This window comes from Micropterus dolomieu, linkage group LG23, assembly GCF_021292245.1.
Source record: "Micropterus dolomieu isolate WLL.071019.BEF.003 ecotype Adirondacks linkage group LG23, ASM2129224v1, whole genome shotgun sequence".
Taxonomy (NCBI): Eukaryota; Metazoa; Chordata; class Actinopteri; order Centrarchiformes; family Centrarchidae; genus Micropterus; species Micropterus dolomieu.
Genome location: NC_060172.1, coordinates 34,505,905 through 34,526,511, shown reverse-complemented (window position 1 = coordinate 34,526,511; position 20,607 = coordinate 34,505,905). Strand labels below are relative to the sequence as shown.

At 40.3% G+C, this 20,607-nt stretch overlaps 1 protein-coding gene across 22 annotated transcripts in view; it reads left to right on the top strand.

Annotated features, from left to right (window-relative positions):
- The window catches only part of dlg2 (discs, large homolog 2 (Drosophila)), a 247,198-nt gene that overhangs the window by 196,464 nt on the left and 30,127 nt on the right, over positions 1 to 20,607 (top strand). For 17 of the 22 annotated variants that reach the window (XR_006823055.1, XM_046039060.1, XM_046039061.1 and 14 more), the window contains 7 exons: positions 7,674 to 7,727; positions 8,056 to 8,106; positions 10,103 to 10,227; positions 12,775 to 12,944; positions 13,272 to 13,408; positions 14,496 to 14,640; positions 16,397 to 16,562. Coding sequence is in view for 21 of the 22 variants with exons in the window: in XM_046039060.1 (XP_045895016.1) it covers positions 7,674 to 7,727; positions 8,056 to 8,106; positions 10,103 to 10,227; positions 12,775 to 12,944; positions 13,272 to 13,408; positions 14,496 to 14,640; positions 16,397 to 16,562 (848 nt within the window). In the remaining variant the exon portion in view is untranslated. The remainder of the gene's footprint in view (positions 1 to 7,673; positions 7,728 to 8,055; positions 8,107 to 10,102; positions 10,228 to 12,774; positions 12,945 to 13,271; positions 13,409 to 14,495; positions 14,641 to 16,396; positions 16,563 to 20,607) is intronic. The other 5 variants (XM_046039078.1, XM_046039075.1, XM_046039076.1 and 2 more) reach the window with 1 other exon arrangement.

The following is a 20,607-nucleotide window of genomic DNA, read 5'->3' as shown; positions in this document are numbered from 1 at the left end:
TACTTACATCTGAAGGACAGAGGACACTCGTTTGAGGACCACCAGGTGCACATTTTAGACAGAGAAGATGGATGGTTTGAAAGAGGTGTCAAGGAAGCCATCTACACCAGGGTCGAGAAGCCGTCATTGAACAGGGGAGGGGGTCTACGCCACCACTTATCCCCCACTTACAATGCTGTCCTTTCATCACTTCCCAACTCAACAAACGTAACCTATTGGCCTCAGGTGAAGATACCAACGATGGTCGTTCAGTCTTGGCCACAGGTAGTCCTAACGACTGTAACGACTGTCGTCACAGCAACCAGGAACACTAATGAAACAGCGGTATCGATGACCCTGGCAAACGACCCCACTGAGGTTAAATAACTGAGTTTCCCTGCCAGTCAGTCAGAACTGAAGAAGTCCTTTGGATGAGGGACGAAACGTCTTCCAGTACCTTCAACCAAGTCCAGTTGCCCTTGATTTTTAACCTTCGTTGGATTGTGTTTATTTTGCACACACCCAGTTTCCAAATATGGAAAAATATGGAAAATTTGATAGCACTGATGAAATTGATTTCAAGGGTGACTGGGTCCACCGGGCCTCAAGTTCATCTCATCAGAAATCAGAGCAATGAACCAAGCTTGTAATCTGCATCTGATTGCCAAAGCAATCAGTGATTTGTTGAAAAGACAGAGACGCAAGATTCTCAAGTGCTGAGAAAAATAGAGGTGTGAAACAAAATTTCTGTGCTATTCTGGGATGTTTTGCCAGTAGTCATTTAATGTTCTGCTCAATGGGCTATCATTGGCCAAGCCATTTAAATATATTATTAAAAGAAACATTCTTACTGAATCTGATTAATACATTCTGTTTGGCTGCGCTCTTTCACTCATTTTAACAGCTGGGATTCAGTGTTCTGTGGTCTGCTGTAATGGAGACATTGTCTTACTGTATTGATACTTTATGGATGCTTGTATGTTCCTCAAATGTAAGTCACTTTGGATAAAAGTGTCTGCTAAATGAGTAAATGTAAATGTCTTAAACACCTCAAACATCTTTTCTGGAATACAATTTCTTGTTACTTTTCAGCTAACATATATTCGCAATCCTTGAATATAAAGATAAAATTTCAACATTCATACTCATTGTTTTTCTAAGTGTTGTTTTTTGTGTCTAGCCTTGTACAATTATATGTGCCATTATTGGTGTAGCTAGCCAAGGCTATTTCACTGGAGTTTTTAGGAAAGTGAAAACTCAGTGTTCAGATTGTCAGTCCCAGATGTTTGTATTGTATAATGTGGGTAATTTTCTTCCCAGATGAACATAGTGGCCAAATCTGTACCTAGTTTGGCACCCGTTACACCAACAAATAGGGTAAATCCACAAAATTAGCGGTCTGGTGGTTTACGTGAACAGGGTGGCCTGGGATGGAGTCAAATTCACAGCCTGAATTATTGTGCTAGTCCGCCCCTGGTCAAAACTCTTATTTAAAGGCAGTCCTGCTGCCATTGAACCACAAGAACATACAGTCTGTGTTAGGATTTGGTTTTGTGCTGTTGTTTTTTCCTGTGTTTATTTGATATTGTCATGGTTTGGAGTTTTGTAGTCTAGTTTATTATTTTGTTAATTCGCTTTAAGTTTTCTTAGTAACTGCCTTGTCTCTCATCGTAGTTCTTAGTCCTGTGCTTTAGTTCATGTTTAGTGTTTTCTTGGTCGATGTACTTCTGTGTTTTATTACTTATGGTCTGTGTCTTTGTCCTTAGTCTTTCATGTCCATGTTTTAGTTTGGTCCTGTCCATGTCCTGATTTTGCAGTCGTTCCATGTTTTGCTTTGGTAGATCTGTCCTTGTGTGTTCCGTGAACTTCACTTCCTGTTTTATTTTGTAGTCTTCTGTGCCTGGTGGTTTTGTCTAGCTTTGTTCCTGTTGTTAGTATATTGTTGTCTTGATGATTTATTTGTTTCTTCTGCCTTTGTTTTTGGATCTGTGTCTGCTTGTGTTTCTAGTCTTTTCGGTTTATTCTTTATTCTGTTCTGTATTAGTTTCCTGACTGGTTTCCTTGCTGTTGCTCTCTGTCTTATTCACTGTGTGTCTGCGGTGCCTGGTCCTTATTCCCTTCACCTGTGTTGCTCCCACCCCGCTGGTTAGTTCCTGTGTGTGTATATTTGCTTGCTTGTTTCTTCAGTCTTTGTCACGTCTGTGCGTCTGATATTGATCGCCTTGTGCTCTGTTCCCTGGTTTGTTCCCCTGTTTTGGATTACTCTGTCTTTATGTTGGATTTGCCTTTTTCTGGATTACCTTTGTTTGGACTTTTGCCCTGAGCTCCATGTAAGCCTGTTTCAGTTTAGTTTGTGCTTGAATAAAATCTTTAGTTTGAACTGCAACCACCTCGCCTACCTCTGCATTTGGATCCACACCTCAGTCCTCAGCCTGCACTCAGCACCCCCATGACATTCTGACTTTCGAAAGGTGGCTTAGGAAAACATAATAAAACAGCAGCTGGAGTTTTTTTTTTTTTCTTTATTGAATCTTGAATTAATCTCATACAAAGATCTTTATCCAAAACCAGTCATGCTTTATATCTTGTCGTTTTGTGTACTTTTGTTTTGGCCAGAGCCGTTAAATAATAATATATAATAATAAAATCTTATTAATGGCTCTGGCAAACGACAAGATATAAAGCATGACACAGGGATATCGCCTAACAAAGTTAAACAAACACATTTTAACTCTTTTAATTTCTTTACTATTCTCAGACTGTATAATTTTCTGTTTCAAAAAAGTCTTTAAAATGAATAGCAATCTTTTCATAAAAAAACAATCATGTCTCTCTGCCACAAATTAACCAGTCAACATAAATCTAACCGCAGCTTGAGGGTATACTGTACGTGGGCCGGGATAAACGTCATCACGTATTGTGTGCGGCGTCTTCTGGGGCGAAACGTATTTGGAAGTTCGACTTCCTTCGCGTCTGCAGGCTACAGCTGAATATACTTACCCGTGTTTGAGAGACACTGTAACCAAGCCCAAAGGAAGTAAGCCAATCTGGCATAGTGGCCAGACAGTGTAATTACAACTTCTGTGTCCATCACGTGATGCACAGTGGCCCCAAAAGACCTTTACCCATAGACTTACATTGTGAAAGGAGTGGCTGTAAAACTGTGAATTATTTTTTTTGAGTCACAACCCCCTGCGAAATGACTCGTTTCGCTATCAGAATTCGATCCATTCGGTCCGATAACATTTGGAAAGCTTAGAATAGCTGTACTATCCCCGTTCAAGGTTAGTAGAGGACTAAACCAGAAGTTAGCCAGCTCAGCTCTCTGGTGCTCTCGCTCTATGCTATGCAGACAATCCGGGTAATTTTCCACATAGAAATGTAACTTTTTTGGGTTTGTGTGCCACTGAACAGCTTTCGACTCTGTATCTCAGTTCTCTTTATACATACATAACGCACACCACTTGTCTTGCGGGTGAGCTCGATGGCTATGAAAGCTACAGTAACTTAACTTGGAAAATATGGGACACTGGGGCATAGCTGACTGGCCAGGGAGCTTGAGCACCAGGGGAAGGGATGGTGTTCACGCCACTAGCACCGGAGCTTTGGACTGCTTGGAGGAGGAGGTTTTCAGGGCCGGGCTCCAAGCTCACAGTCCTGGCAGAGTCAGCTAGCTGATTGAGTCACTAGCCACAAATAAATAGATTCATCGATCAAGAAATTAACTTTCCTTCACTAACGCAAAAGCACTTGCTGAAAGACATTTTGAACAACCTCCAAAGGCAGTCCATGGCCAGACCTCTCCACACTTTGCTATAGTGCTATGAGCAGAGTGGTCCATTAACTTTATGGGTGTGTCCCTGTACTTCGGTGCTGGAACTGTAGGACATCCAAGCCAAGTGGACGTCAGCTAGCCACGAAGGCAGAAAGAACTTTGGAAACCTAGTTTTCAGAGCAGTCTGAAGCCTGAGCTTTTTGCTCACAGGGATAACTCTTACATACTTACATACCTCATTATTTAAATACTTTGTTGTTAACTATGTTTATGAACGGCCGACAGTGTAACATTCTATATATATGATAGAAAACAAGCAAAGGCATAATAGCCCCCCTTTAATATCTGTCACAAAGGCCAAAATTGGCTGTCCTTCCTTATTTTTCCTTTGTTTTTCTTTGCTACGGTTGAAGAGAAAAATGATGATTCAGTATTTTCAATTAGACTCTGCTGACCAGAAGTAGCTGATCTCTTTTGTCCATTTCCATCACACTCCTCCATTCCGCCCCCCACACTCTAACCATACTTCATAGAAGTATGGTTAGAGTGTAATAGAGCATCAACTGCTCACATTGCGTTTTGACTATTTTTACATGAGATGCTTGTGAATTATTGAACCATTCCCCTGTTTTCATGAGCCACTATACTGTGTACATAGAGGTGCCACTGAATTATTGAGCAAAACTCAACAAGAGCTCAGCACTCGACTATGGAAATACAAGCAACTTACTCTGTAATATCTTAAGAATTTGATGGTGCATCGTTGGTTTCTGCAGCTTGATGACAGTTTTCACTAAAAGAGTAAGGGTTTTACACCTTCCTCATCATCCAGTAAGAGCTTCAGTATTTTTCAACTGAGAATGTGTTGTTTACAATCTCTTTAGCACAATATCAGAGTGAAGGTTTATACAAAAAGACAAAATAGACAACATTGTGGCAACTTGTAGGGTTTAGAAATTAGAAAACAGTTCACATGTTTTGGTAGATGGTGTTTGCTGAATGAAACTAGCCATGTAGGAATGCTGCCCCAATTAATACAGCTTTTTTTCTGCACTGGCAGAATTGTGATTGAAAATTCAATATTATTAGGCTATGATATTATGAATGGTATAGTTTACAGCTCCATGAAAGTATCCTAACATAACATACACAGTGTTGCAATGCTCCTGGACCAGTGGCATAATGCGTTGTTGGAGGCAGGTGATGGTAGGAAGCATGAACAAGAAGAGAAATGAGAAATGAAGTGCAGTTAAGCATGCCATTTATGTGCACAGTCGAGTGGCCATTACCTCTCGGTTGGTCTGTGTGTACAGACATGTGGATTCATAGTGGCAGTGGTATACATGTTATGTGGTATTAGGTACTGTAGGGAATAATAGTGCAAAGAAGTGAAACTGTATGACGCAATTAAGGAATTCTAATGTTTTTGCATCATTTGCAGCTCAAAAAATGTTTAGCATTCAAAAGCAAAACGTTTGATTCACAAAAAAAACATTTAGATTTGCATTAATACATTTTTTAATCGCAAATTTATTTTATTTGCAATAAAAAAAAATTTGATTTCAGTGTTGATAGTTTTGCTCCTAAAGCTACTTGTTGATAGCTGTGGGAAAGTGTCTGTCTGAGAAGTAAATATCTAATTATATTATCTAATCTATCTAATTTTGGCAGCAAATTTTAGTAAAAAAAGGCTTCACGTGCCGTTGTAGTGTGTTGTTGGAAGTCAGAGTTGAGTCCATTGTTGATGATTCTCTCTGAGAATGGCTGTGCATTCATACATATGATTAGTGTCCGTGTATGGCAAGCAGAAGCGCCTTAATCCCTCTCATCATTCCTCTCAGCAACACCATTTTACTTCAATCAGTTTCTGGCTTTGCAATCCTGTGCAGCCGGCCTACTGTAATCTTTCTCTTTTTCTTAAATTCACTGAGTCAGTCAGTCTCTATGTCACTGTCTGTCTCTGTAATGTTCAGAGTCGCACATAATTCCAACTTGCTTATTTGAATGAACCACAGTAATTTAATAATTCACATGAGTGAATAAATGCTTCTGAATGAAGCAGGGAGATACTGCATATGCATGTCCTGAACAAACTGTGTGACATTAAATGTAGAACTAATAACCAAATGTAAAAAGGTGGGTACAATTACTGCATTAAATAAATATAAAGGCTTTATTATTCAATTTAGGATTAACCAGCTCCAATTCCATGATGGGATTTTTCCATTTTAGTCTTACAGTTAAGAGGTTTTCATTGTTTTGGTGGGGTAGAGAATAGAGCAGAAAGTTAACTGGGGTGACAGAGACCTTCAACAAATATTGCAGAATGAGGTTTGAATCTGATTTGTATTCACAAATCTGCAACAATACTGATTAACTGATTTGAGCTCATTTGGATAGCTGAATCAGACCAAGCGTGAAAACATGCTGAGGGAAGTATTTTAGTGGCACACTGCATTATGCATTTGACTTGATAATAAGTCATTGACATTTCACTTTGGCTTGCCTTGATGAAGTGGCCTGTGGTTTCTTCTCAGTTTTCTTGGTTGTTTTACTTGTTGTTCTTTCTGTCTTTTTTTTTTTGTTATCTTGGTTTGTTTTCATCTTTTATGGCAAATGCTCTTTACTGAGGTGTGTCTGAGCTGCGCATCTCATAGATCAGCTGACAAAAAGCACATCCCATGGTGTTTTTTTTATTGGATTATTGTTGATGACAAAAATAAACTACTTGGTTCTTCAGATTCAAATCAGATAAATTGTAACTTGATTTTCCAAATGAGGACATTCATTGGTCTGATGTGCATACAGTGTTGAATAGAGTACAAAAGATAACTGTTATAAATTTGTTTGAATTTTCTTTAATATTGTTGCATTTTTAACTGTTTCAGCATAACAGAAAATATAACTGGCTTGGTTAAATGAATTAAAATGAATGTTAAGAAAAGGTAACATTATTAATGCAGACCGACTCTTACTGAAGTGCCGTCACTGGCCTGATGACAAAGCAAACCTTCCTGTCTTTTACAGCATCATGTCACTCAAATGTACATGGGTATACAGTGTGTGAGGGACTACACAATAGCGGTGACTAATCTGTGTTTTTGTGATAATCCTTCAAGCTCATAACGCCGCACGTAAAATGTGTTTCCAGCCTAGGATATGTGACGGGACTAGGTAACTTTATTTAATCATTCACAGAAGAATTATTATCCCTTTCTCTTCTTATTGCCCTTGTTTGTTTGAGTTCTATTTATCTTGTGGGGACAAATAACCTTGGGCATCATCTTCTGAAGGGGGACTCATACATCAGGCTCGTTGTTTATGTGCTGTAAACTGAGCTGCTTTTAATCTGATGTCCGGTCACTGCTCTCATCAGCCAAAACAGTTCCTCTCTCAGGAGTCCTGCCTTTAACCATCTGCTCATTTTCTACAGGCCATCAGGGGAAAGCATTTTGCGGTCACTGTTTGACATTGGTTTTATTTCGTACTGCACAATTTCGACAGTCTTTCCATTGGTGCCGTTAAATTTGAACATTTATGTTTACCAGGCATTCAATACAAGCTGCCATGTAGAATCATAAATTATCACAATTTTTGAGTGTCTTTGTTATCAGTAAGGTGTCAGACTTGCAAATCTGCATGATACAGACTGATTACATCCACCTGTGTTCCCATCCCGCTCTCGTCTTAAACCCATTCTGCTTTAATAACTGTATCAGAGTGCTGTCTATGAGAGGGGAGTGTTTCTGGTGCCATCCAGAAAATGGAAGTCTATTAAATTGTTGATGTTACAGCAATCCACAAGCTTGTCCCCTGGATACTTTTATGGAAAGTAGGACAGTGGTGGGCCCGGTCTTCTCTCTCTCAAAACCCTAAGTCTCCCCCTTATCTCCTACTTCTCTCTCTGTCTCTCTTACAGGCCAGCCCAGCCCCGATAATCGTCAACACAGACACTTTGGATTCCGTTCCTTATGTGAGTTTAAATGTTTGTGTCTTTTTTAATTTTCACATCTTTTTCAGCAGAAGGTCAATACAACCAGCAGATTAATTTATCATTATTATCATTATATTAATTCATCTCAGTGACCTGCAGAATGTAGAAACTCCTCTGTAGCTCACCTCCATGTTGCAGAAATAGCTAATATTGATTAACTGGCACTTAATGTGGGGCTTATTATTTTATTGGCTCCACCTTAAGAGAAATTATGTAATACACTGTACAATTTAATAGTTTATAGCAATGTCTGAAAGACAGAAAATGGAGTCGGTGTCCTGACACAATCTGTTTTATGTTTCCTCAGGTCAATGGCACAGAAATTGAATATGAGTTTGAGGAAATCACTCTAGAGCGGGTGAGTATGTTTGATCCCTCAGCTGTGATTAACCCCAGAAAATCTATGAGAACGTGCCTCAGCCCTGTGGTGTACTGACATGGTCTCTTGAAGGCTTTAAAATAAGACGCAAGGCAATGACACAGTAAAGTTAAAACATCCCTGCTGCTTCACACGAGGATCTACTCTCAGTGTGGCTTGTTACTTTGTGTGTAAATCATAAGTTACTATCAAAAATATATGTGGGAAGAGTTGTTTGTTTTCCTAGTATGAATTGTGTGGGAACAGTTGGGACTTTTTGCTCAGACTAGCCTTTAGAACAGTTTTTCCACCAAATGCAATGACAAGAATTAAACTGCATATTTGTATGGCCAAAACGGCACACCCCCTGAAATAGCTTATTGTATGTATAAACACCACAAAAGATTTCCATGATCATGACACTTAAGCTGAACATGGCTTTTATACATAGTCATAAAGTCAATGAAAAAACTCTCCATTTGACTTAAGCATCTGACTGGTTAGAAGTTAATTTAATAATTAATTCATGCAGATTTTTGATATAAAGGCAAATAGGATGAAACAGTTTTATCCCTCACAACTCTAAAAAGAACTGATTTGTGTGCTAAAGCAGAGCACAGCTGGCACAAGCTCGTCAATGAATCGCCAAGAGAGATGGAAATATCTGCAGAAGTGGATCCTAACAGGCACAGAGTAGAAAGAGCTTTAACAGTTCCAATACAGTGGGGAGCAGAGACAAAGCCCAACCAACAGAACACCACCAATCAACAAGGGGAGCCTGCACTGGGGCATTGGAGACAGAAGTCAACCTTAATCCTTACTCCAGGACTTCCGTATTTATTATCAGCCATCAGATGATGGCCAAACCCATCTTGTGTAGTGGTTTCAGGCAGTGAGGCCCTCCAGGGAAGCTCACTGGAAACTGTAATCAAGAGAAGCTGCTATTCCCATCAGCGAACAACTTAATCAAAGCTTGACTTTCATTTTGTGAGTGGGAATCCTGGGGATTTTAGTTGCAGAGCCGACAAAGTGCAGCTTCTGCTCTGAAAGACTGTGTGATCCTGCTGTCTTATAAATACATAATTTTATAGTAGTGTCATGACAACAAAGAGCCAGGAGAGAGGCCGTGACCTTGACAACAGGATGCCAGAGTAATTTTGTAATGGCAAACTGTACACCTCTGACTACTGTACTTATGCTGAGAGCAGTGACAGTATAATGCCATACTGTCCTGTCATGCATCAATATTTCATTGACTATTAAAGAAACAGTTACTTGTGCTTTTCAAAAGTGTTAAATGTCAGCATTTAGAAAACCAATGTCTATGAAATGAGGATGCTTACGAGGATGGCTTTTAGATGTTTGCACGGTGCTGTCAAGTAGTACACAAGATGTATTTTTTCCTGTGCATCAGTTAATCCCAACCAGCAGGACTTGCACCTTGGCAGATCTTAAAACTAGAAAATAATTATTTAATAACTAGAAAAAATATATCCACATATTTCTGTTTGGGGAGAAAATAAACATATAAATAAGATTACATTTATATTTACTCATTCAGCAGATGCTTTTCTTCAAAGTGACTTACAATTGAGGAACAAAATATAATCACCAGTAAAGTGAGAGATTTACAAGCAACAATAGATACTATCAGTGTATTCTGGGATTCATGTAAGTTCTCAATGTATTTGTTTATCTGTCATTATTGTTAGCATATCCTGATACTTGTCTTTTATCATGTATAAATTGTATGACCTTGAACCTTGTAAGGCACTTATAAATAAATGTCTGATTAGCTTCAATTTAACAGTAACAAAAAATTGGTGGTTTTCTCTCTATTGAAAGTAAAACAGCAACAGGGGTCTTGTTTCAGCTAATCCACTCCACTGCAGACAGTGTCCTCAAACTGTCTTAGAAACAAGCAGTTGATGTCTACATAGAAAATAACTCTGCCTGCAGAGTCCCTGTTGTCACTGACTGCTTTCCATGGCTGCAGGGTAACTCAGGCTTGGGCTTTAGCATTGCCGGAGGCACAGATAATCCACATATCGGTGACGACCCCGGCATCTTCATCACCAAGATCATCCCTGGAGGAGCTGCAGCAGAGGATGGACGCCTGAGGTCAGTCACTTACATTTCCCCACCAAGGTTTTCAATAAGAGATAACTAGAAAAGTTTTCACACTGGACAGGAACTTTTTTTTGGGGGGGGGGGGACCACTTACAATCTACCCTCAGAAATCTTTCATAGAAAAAATAGTTGAGATATTATACAGCAGGATTGTTTTTCTGTGGATCCTGTATAAAACAAATGAATCCTGAACTCTCAAATGATGAACTTTTTGTCCAGAAGCCAATATTATACAAATTAAACTTCTGTTTATTTATTCTCAAGAGTAACAAACCAACTGGCATTTATTTCCTTCAGTACTCTGCAGCGTCAGCACTTACTGATCTCTGAAAGTCTGCACACTAAAGCGACTGTAAGGGTGACCCACAATCTAAAACAGTTTTATTAAATTAACAAAGGAATGTGGATACAGTCCATCAGATCCTTTGTTACAGTAGTGTATCAAGGAGGCAAGGACACAACCTGAGCCCATTCATCACTGTCCTGGAGTAAAAGGCTTACTTGAGGGAAAACGCCCCTACTTGACACCTTGGATCTAGTGGCTAGTTTAGTAATAAACATGAATACTGACTTTAATTATGAAACTAGAGAGTCACAATTTGACTGAATTTAGAACATGTTGGAGCTTTTTTTGTGTAATGCAAGGGTGTATGAGCCACTAATGTACACCACTGCACCTCCACATCCCTAAGGGCCCATGTCCACCAAAGCGTTTTTTGCCCTTTTTGGCAGGTTTTCCGCCTACTTTGGTTGATACATTTGTTGCAAGTAGTTCTGCCTAACTTTACTGGATGTAAAAATGTCAACACAGAGTAGAGTACTTGCTCTGGCCCTTGCTCTGTGTGAAGAGAGGACGGCCTCGCTGTATGTGGGTTCATGACATGGGCGAGGAAACATCTCGGAGAGTACCACCACAAGCTCGTAAAAACGCGCCGCTCCCATTGCAATGAATTGAAAAAAGATGCTGGCCTCAGAAAAAAACGCTTTGGTGGACACGGGCACTAAGCCTTGTCTTTTTTCCTAACCCTAACGCAAGAAACAGAGAGCAGAGGGGGTGGGGGCTAGTAAGAGATGTGATTGGACCGGACCAGTGTCAGTATAGAAAATTACGCAATGGGCCGCTGTTCATGCATTATGGGCCGATCGTTGGCCCATTTTTTGGCCCAGTATGCCAGATTACCAGTCCAGCCCTGGTTGTATTCCCACCTTTTTAGAGTAGCAGTGATTGATAATGCTGTTTTTGGTAGCAGGCCAGTCCCTGTTCTTTTTCCAAGCTACAGCTCTGGAGCATTACTGTCAGATCAAAGATGCCAGAGAGGAGCATCATGCATGCACAGCGTCAATCTCAAACAGATCGCAGAAGAAGCGGGCCCTGGCATAAATCACACTTAGCCTAATTGATGGTCACCCACTCCAAGGTGGCAGCAAGACAAATGCATTATGGAAGGAGGGGAAGTCTAATCTGGGTGAGGAAGGAGGCCTGATAGGAATTTGGTAATAGAACATTATAGAAGCCAGACACCCTTCCTGTCGCTGCTCTGAGACACTGTAGCAGAGCACTAAGTGCACATACTTTGTGCACTGGCTCGGTTTAAGGGATGGCTTGGAGCATTTTAAATGTGTCTGTTTTTTTAGGAGAGAGAGGCAAAAGAATGGATGTAGTTAGGACTAAACCCACAGCAACCCCACCATTTTATTTCTGAATCATTTACATTTATTTAGACTTTTCTCACAATTTAGAGCTTTTTTAGAGTAGGCTTACAGGCTATTTGTTCATGTAGTCATCACCAACATGAGTTCTGTGTTTATCTACTTAAACAGTAACAGAAGAAAGATAAATACAGTATAAAGCTTTTTTTTTATGCTGGAAGTCATTTTTTCACTCACAGGTGGAAGTGGGTGTGTATGTATGCATGTAATTATGTGTGTGTGTGTGTGTGTGTGTGTGTGTGTGTGCGTGTGTGCTGGGCCCCAGCTGGTCTCTATGAGCACCCCCAGGAGAGTTGTGTCCTTGAGTGCCAGGACATGGATGTTTCAGTTGACACCTCAGGGAAATTCTCACATTTTTACACACTCATGTGCTCGCCCACATGCACACACTCACTCTTTCTCTCTGTCACGCTTCACAGACCTACATATACATAAAAAAGTGAATAACATGCACAACATTGCCTTAATCTGAAACTCATGTACAATAACATTATTTATGCCTTTTAATGTTGTCAAGGTAGAGCTAATTTCAACTACTTAATATACTGTTATATTTAACGAAAGACCGATGAGGGGCGTGCCCTCAACGGTACTCAATAAAAATAGTCAACAGCATGTAGTTCCATAAAAGCAGAAGTTTTGCAACTTTAGCAAGAGCTTGACTCTCAAAAAAAGCCATCAGGTTTAACACTTTTCCCAAAATGGCTGCTCTATATCTGCCTGCACAGATTGGACACATCAGTATTTAAAGAATGAAATAGTGTGATTGCAGCTTTGCTCTTAGTTATTGCTAATAATTATGACTAATCCACACTGTTCCTCTCCCAGAGTAAACGACTGCATCCTGCGGGTGAATGATGCAGATGTGTCAGAGGTCTCTCACAGTAAGGCCGTAGAAGCCCTGAAGGTTGCCGGTTCCATTGTCCGGCTGTATGTGCGGCGCCGCAGGCCAATGCTGGAGACCATCATTGAGATCAAACTCATCAAAGGACCAAAAGGTGGGCTCAGACTAACGCATACACACAGTCGTGCTAAGTCAATCACACACAGATTGATTGTGACTAATATTCATTTCTATCCTGCGGTTGATGCTCATGTAAATACTTTCCTGGCGAGTGTTAATCATATTGATTCAATTTAAGTGGTCACTGCAGCATGTTTTGAATATGGAAAAATTGGTTCCTCTAACAAAAAAAGCAAATTCTCTTTGCATACATATTTGCATAATAATACACATTATCAAATAGTGCTAGTATAGTGTCTGATTTCGTACACACAACCCAGAAACTAACCAACTATTTTCACATATACAAAAACACATACAGGGCTTGGCTTCAGTATTGCAGGTGGAGTTGGAAACCAGCACATCCCTGGAGACAATAGCATATACGTCACCAAGATCATTGATGGCGGGGCAGCACAGAAAGATTGCCGGTTACAAGTTGGAGACAGGTTGTTAATGGTGAGTACATAAATGAATTCTGTGTTAAGAGAGAAGGATATGAAAATACAGTATGTTTTTAATTAATCTCAGCGGAAACATACAGCACACAGCGGAATATTAAATGGCAAAAAAATTGGCCAGCACAGTGGAATCACTATTACTCTCTACTGTAATGCAGTACAGCAGTCACATGGCCTTTGTGAAGCTTAGAATTGTTGTTGTGTCTGAGATGAGATTATTCAACTCTGTGGTGATTTTGTTGTTTCAGATCACTTAGTGTAGATAAAAACATAAGAAATTAAATACATTAAACACCCATAACATTTAGTTCAATGGCAATAGTATGAAGGTGCACAGCCGTTCTCATCTCAGGGCGTCCAATACCAACGCTTTCAGAAAAAGTGACAAAGCGTAGTTATGTGACGCTAAAGGTACACTTCCACAGCTCAGATACAGTCCCTGATGGCCTCTAATGTCTTTATACATACCTAACAAATGCAGTCTTTTTTTTTTACTTCTATCATATTCAATATCATATTTTTACAAAAGTATATTTAGAGTATAACATTTTGCTTTGGTGTGCTGACAAATGATGACTGTTTGGTTTCACCAGCAGGACCTGAACCTGTTCTGCATCTTTATCATTTTAATACAGTGCTCACTATTATATTGACAGATATCGAAGAGACTAATGGCTGTTCCATGAACCAGGTTACACTGTACACAGTACATTAACATGCAGTGTATTAATCAGGAAATGTACTTGCTGACAACATTCTTCCTGCATCTTTCGTCTACATGATGAAGTGATGAAATGAGTCTCTGGCAAACATTTAGAAAGCAAGAAAGTGGTAACCTGCATACTCAGTAGAGTAACAGCAAGCTTTTTGTTCAGGAGGAGGGCATCCCTCTTGCTAAACCAGAGCTTAATTTAATTACCTTCCTACTGCTGTGTTCTCACCCGAACACCATCTGTCATAGTCCAGTCTCCTGAAGGCCACAAGCACACTGGACTAATCTGAATTGAGCAGTAAGGAAACACAACGGAGCCTTTAAAACCCCTGATTGAACAAACAAGGACTACTGTATATCTGTGTCTGGACAGGTGAATAACTACAGTCTGGAGGAAGTGTCTCATGAAGAAGCTGTGGCTATTTTGAAGAACACGTCAGATGTGGTCTACTTAAAGGTGGGAAAGCCCACCAATGTCTACTTGTCAGATCCCTATGGGCCTCCTGATATCACACACTGTAAGTCCTCACCTCTTTTATTTGATTAGTCGTCAGTTGACTTGTCAGTTAGAAAAGTTTACCAGTAAATGTAAATGATGTATCGTACTGGTTATTGCTAGGGGTGTGACGACACTTAACCCACAAGACGAGACTCGAGATTGGGTTCACGAGATCGACACGAGACGAAATTTTAACACTATTTTTAAGAAATCTATTATGCTGAATTATATGACTATTTTAACATTAAACACTTTATTTCCTGCATCCTGATGATTTTTTCTGCACCAGTTTATGGTGATTTTTTTTTTATTGATGTAAAGAGAAACACAAAATTCAGGTGGCAGGTGACAATTCAAAATCTATAGCTTAACTATAACTGAATCAAAGTCAGTGCAGCTCTCAGTCATTCTGTGCTGCTTTCAGAACTGTTTCTCCTGTAGATCAACTTTTCTCATGTAATATCATCCCTGCTGAGTCATGATTTAGTCTTCCCTCCTCGTTGTGTCTTTGTTTGGGGAAGTAACCTCTTGAAATGTGATTGTGGCACCTTTTCACCTCAATGATAAATTATAAAATTTTAATTTAGTTATAAACTCCTGGACTTTTATAGCTCCTGTGTTTCAGCAGGTGTTCTGCTCATGGTCAAAACTTTGGCAGGATGCAATTTCAGACTGCATGTTACCACAAATCCACACACGTTAACTTCAGTGGCTCTGATAAAGTGCAGCTTACAATCACAAACAGAGCAGCTAGGTCTACGTTACCACTTGTCAAAGCTGTGTGGACTCACAGTGCGAGTGGGTTCAGCTGATTACTATCACAGCGTACGCCGGTGTCAATCAGCTGGGTGGAGTTGATTAGCTCCGCAAGTCTTAAATCTTATTAGTTATAAATTTGTATTTCACTGCGTGAGAAAAATAATGTGTGGCTTGACAGCGTGAAAAATGTCAATTGCATGAGTGCCACGAGATCTCGTCACACCCCTGGTTATTACACATGAGATTTGTGTCCACATCTGATGACTGTGAATCACTTATCATATATCCAGCAGAAACAGAGCAGTATTGGCATTAATTTGAGGCCATGTTTCGGTTTACCTGATCGATTTAAGTCCAATATTCACTCCCTTTTTATCTCTGGTTTGCATTCAACTGATTGCTGAAAAAAATGTCCGGCTCTTTAGCTGCTAAATACTCCACTATGTTCACCAGCTAGTCTCGAACTCTGTGTGTCTGCTGTTTAGTGCTGGGCAGATAGTGCACAGTGACTTTATCAGAGCCTTTTCGCTAAAAGCAGCTGCCTGCTGTTGCTAAAAATGGGGTTGATGAAAGCACTGAGACTGAACAGTACAGTACGCTATGTTAAACCAGAACAACTAAAAGAACCCAAAATGCTCCATTGAACTGCAGAATCAGGGGATAATTCACTACACCCAACCTCTCTCATTTACCCTCTGGGCTTGTTATACATTTTCCTGTGAATATATACAATTTATATATTATTCAGTGTCAACATCACTAGAAACTCAGTTGATAACACTCACTTTATCTTTGCTGTTAAGTTACACATAGGGAATTCCTTTTAAGCTGTACTGCTTGCACAATGTATTTGACAAAGTCATAGAGATTCTTTGTTTTTCTTTTCTTTGTTCTCTGAAACACAAAGTATGCAGGAATACTCTCCTGGCAAGAGAAGAAATTGTGTCAGCTAGTTTGTTTTGTTTGTTAACGCAGCTGCCACTCTGTTTTTATTCTCTTCCTCTTTTCCTGAACAGCTTTTTCTCCAGCCATGGAAAATCATATCTCTTCCCCCATCAACAGTGGCACTTTGGAGTACAAGTCTGGTGTCCTCCCCATCTCCCCTGGAAGTTATTCCCCACTCCCTAAGCACTTACTGGGGGAAGAGGATATAAACAGGTTGGATGGTTTTTCCTTCTTACGGTAATTACCTCCCTTCCTACCAGACTACTAGAACTACAGGTAGAATCTTTGTCCAACCCGCTCCTCTTGTCTCCCCCATGTCCCGACTGATCCGTCCTGGCGTTAGGAGCTCCTGTTTTTAGCTTTTTTTTTAAACCCCACTAATTCTTAAGTCTGTGTCCAGTTTTCCCAGCAGTGTTTTTCAAAGATAGCCTCAAAAAAAGAGTTTGGGGCGCTAAATGTGGATTCCTTGATCCCCAGTCAGGACCTGCAACATTACATTCTGATCACATTTACTGAAACGAATAGTAAGATAGAGGGTCCTCAGAAACAGCTATTTGAAAACCACTGGTCTGCTGTAGTCCTGTGTTTCTGTTGTGGTGTGTTGTGTTTGCCTCTGAATGTCGCTTTTTATGATTTCTTTCTGGACAAAGTGTCATTGTGACGCATGCTTGGTAACCATTGGAGCATCAAGTAATTGCTTTATAATTTGACACAACAGCGCTTTTGTACCTATATTGTGTTAAAGTGTGGGTGGTACACGCTTGTTGCCTCAGGTCCAGCAGCAGACCCATCACAGTAAAATACATTTGCACAGTGACAGTTTCAAATGGAATGTATGGAGAAAGATTTGGATGTTTTTCTGTGGTATTGATGTGGCGTCATTGGCAGAGACAGATGTTGTCTTGCTGTTTGATCAGTGCTTTGTTTTGTTCAGTGCTTCAGTTGAGTTTTTTGGATTGCCAAAAAACCAACCATAAAAAACAGGATATATCATTTTAGGTGACTCGTGGCACATACCAATTGTTCGAACTTCAGTCTGTTCAGCAGCTGATATGACAGATCTTTTGTACACTGCTACAACCGCCATTTTATGAAGCAGTGCAGGAACGTGATGGGGACTGGAAGTTGGGCAGACCTAGAAGTGTATGTGCACATACTAGGGGTGTGCATCTTCACTGGTCAACATTGCATAGCATTATTACATTATTACAGCATTATTACTGTCCTCTGCTGCTGCTATTTTTATTTCTGATGCTGCTGTTATTAGTATAGAGTCAGATGGGGGATGAACTACACACTTTACAATGCTCCAGCCAAACACATTCACTCCACCTTAATATCAGCATTGTGCCAGTAGAAATGATCCTGTGGCTCTGAACAGGACATAGGCCTACAGTAAGCTATAATTATTCATGTGCAGGTGTTTGTTAAACAGGTGACAGCTACAGGGAGAATCATGCTGCTCTGCATTGATAACTGAGACTTTATTAGTATTAGAACAGTGCACATGTGTGCAGACACAAACTCCATGAAAAGTCTCTACAGCTGTTAGAGCCGACTGACAGCTGATCCAGCTGCCGCCGTCATCAGAAACGGACGTCGCTTCATGTGACGCTTCGGAGGAAAGGACGTCTCATGTCTCTAAAAACATATTTCCTCGTTCCTTCTCTCCTGGCTTGGTTTCCTTGCGTCTCTCCATGAATCCCCGGTGGGCAGGACTAAGACGCAAGGAAAAGACGCAAGTGAGGGAAACGTGGATGCAATTAAGAAGCGCCCTTTATTGTGTGCACCGCACAGACAGTCCAGAGCTGCACTTTTGCATTTCCGAGTTCCGTCCTCATTACGTTATTAATTAACCTCTAGATAATTGATTAAATATTACCTAAAAATTAATGGCTTTTTAATGAAATATTTTCAAACATTTGTCTCTTATAAACAGTGGAAACAAGACTCAGTATATGGGCTATGAAAGTTCCAGTGTATTCTTTTTCAAAAGACGTCTGCTGTGTTTGCTGTCCGTCTTTTTCCTTTTCCTTATGTGTTTTTCTACCTGTTGGGTTTTCAGTCACTCCTCTTTGACAGCTGCTCCCAGTCCAAACAGAAGAAAGCTTAAGATGTCTTACTGGGCTGAGTCACAGCCAAACATTAGCAGCTCCCCACCTCGGCTGCCCGATCACCTAATCCCAAAGCAAGCTGCCACAAGGCTTGGGACCAAATTGGCAAATTTCCTATCAAGTCAAATCTAAGTTTTTGTCTTTCTGCTCAGTGAATGTTGTCAGAGGTGGATGTCCCCCCTGCTGCTTGTCAAACAAAGGGTTTGATGTGAGTGGAAGCCTCAGCTGGTCTATTTATTGGTTATATGGCACAGCATTTCAAGAATGACAGATTAAAGCAGATTTTTAAGCAGCACAACAAGGAAAGGTGGTGGATATCACAAGGAACAAATGAGTACATACACTCCATAATGCTTGTCTGTTAGATTACGTCCTTGCTGTGTGCTGTGAAAAGAATTATGTTGTGTTGTCATATTCCATTTGCAAAACAAAGGCTGATGGAGGAATATTGCAGCAGAGTGATAACAAAAGCTCATTTCAGAGGATAACTGAAGGACCCCTGTGTTAAGCTTTGTCGAGTAAAGGATTAGTCCTCCATTCTCTTTGGAGTTAAGAGGTTTACTATTTGCTCTTGGCCAAGGTGCATCCCTAATAACCTTCAAGATTATCGTGCTGACCTAAAGTGTAGCTTGTGTCACTCTTGTTCTCTGTGTTCTACACATACAATGCTGTGAATGCTACAAAGCCAAGAGGATTCTTTTTGCTTTATTAGCAGAGCAAAATGATTCAAAAGTTGTTTTGGCAACTCAGACATATCAAAATGGTTACTTTATTTACTAGACCCTACCAAGTAAAATGCCTTAGATGTATGGCTGTTACAGGGTGTGAACTCCAAATATTAGGCAATATATCACTGTACAAACTTATATGAAGCTCAACATGTTGTCTGCAGGTTTGTTTTTTTTTTTACCTTATTGCCTCTCATTAGAAACTTTTTCTTTTAGTAGAATAGCTACTTCAGATCATCTCCACAATTCTCCACAGTCATCCTTTGAAACAGCAGCGTGTTTGAGATCTTGTTGTTTTCTTTGGTGCTAAAATTCAGATACTTCTGCATTAAATTTGCCTTCTAGTTTGAAAAAATTTCAGAAAAGCATAAACTTACTGCACTTTTGCTAAAGCGTCTGAACTGAATTTAATGCTAATGAATAAAATGAAAAGAGAGAAGAGTCACGCCCCCACAGGTCAGTTGTACAGTCCCCTTCCAGGCTCTAAATGGCACCTACAGGTCCTTACAAGGTCAGTGCATTTTTGTCTGATCTGGACTGACTGGCCGCCTCAGCTCCGCTCATTGCAATATGAATGATTCAGCAAGAGAAACGAAGCCAACTGTTTAGACCTCTCTGGCGTCTGCATCTCTCCGGTAGAATAGAGTCGAATAACAGCTGGTTTAAATGATGTAGTTCTAGGCATGTTATATATAAGACAAAATTTACATTTCTGATCTCAGACTTTTGACATGCCTTAAGTTTCAGCCCTGCAGTATTCTCCCTGCTTGTCAGTGTTTTTTGCTGTCTGAAGAAAAACACTGTGCAAGCAGATGAAGTGACCTCATTTTGTTTGGTGTCCTAAGATGTTCACACTCATACTTTCTTTGATAACGCTGTCATGTTGGTCGGTTGAACCAACATGGCATAGACATGGCATGTTGTTGAAATATGATTAGTGAAACACCCTTGCCTGAAGGGCAGCTCATATCAGCAGATGCAGTGGAGGGTAAACCCACCCATGCTCTGTCTGGCTCTTTATTTTAGGCTTTATAAGTATCATCCATTTCTTGAGATGCTTAACTGTCAAGAAGGATTATAGTGTGCGATATGGTGTAGCTGTTATTATGATGATACCAGATAGCTTTAGGTCTACATTTCCTTCTTCAGCCACAGTCAGCCAGAAGGGACAGAGTTGCTTGGTGAAGATGTTTTCATGTTTGAACAGGATGCAAATGCACAACAGTTGGTGACAGACAGAGAAAGCAAGAGGAGGATGAGGAACAGTAAAGTGTGTAGGTGGTGATGTGCTGCAGTATGCTCAGGGCAGGCCAAACAGGGACCTCACAGGTCTAGTCCATGACTAGTCATGACTACCAGCCTCACATCAGCAGACTACATACACACACACACACACACACACACACAGAGACCAGTGTCTCCAGCACAAACAGTATGCAT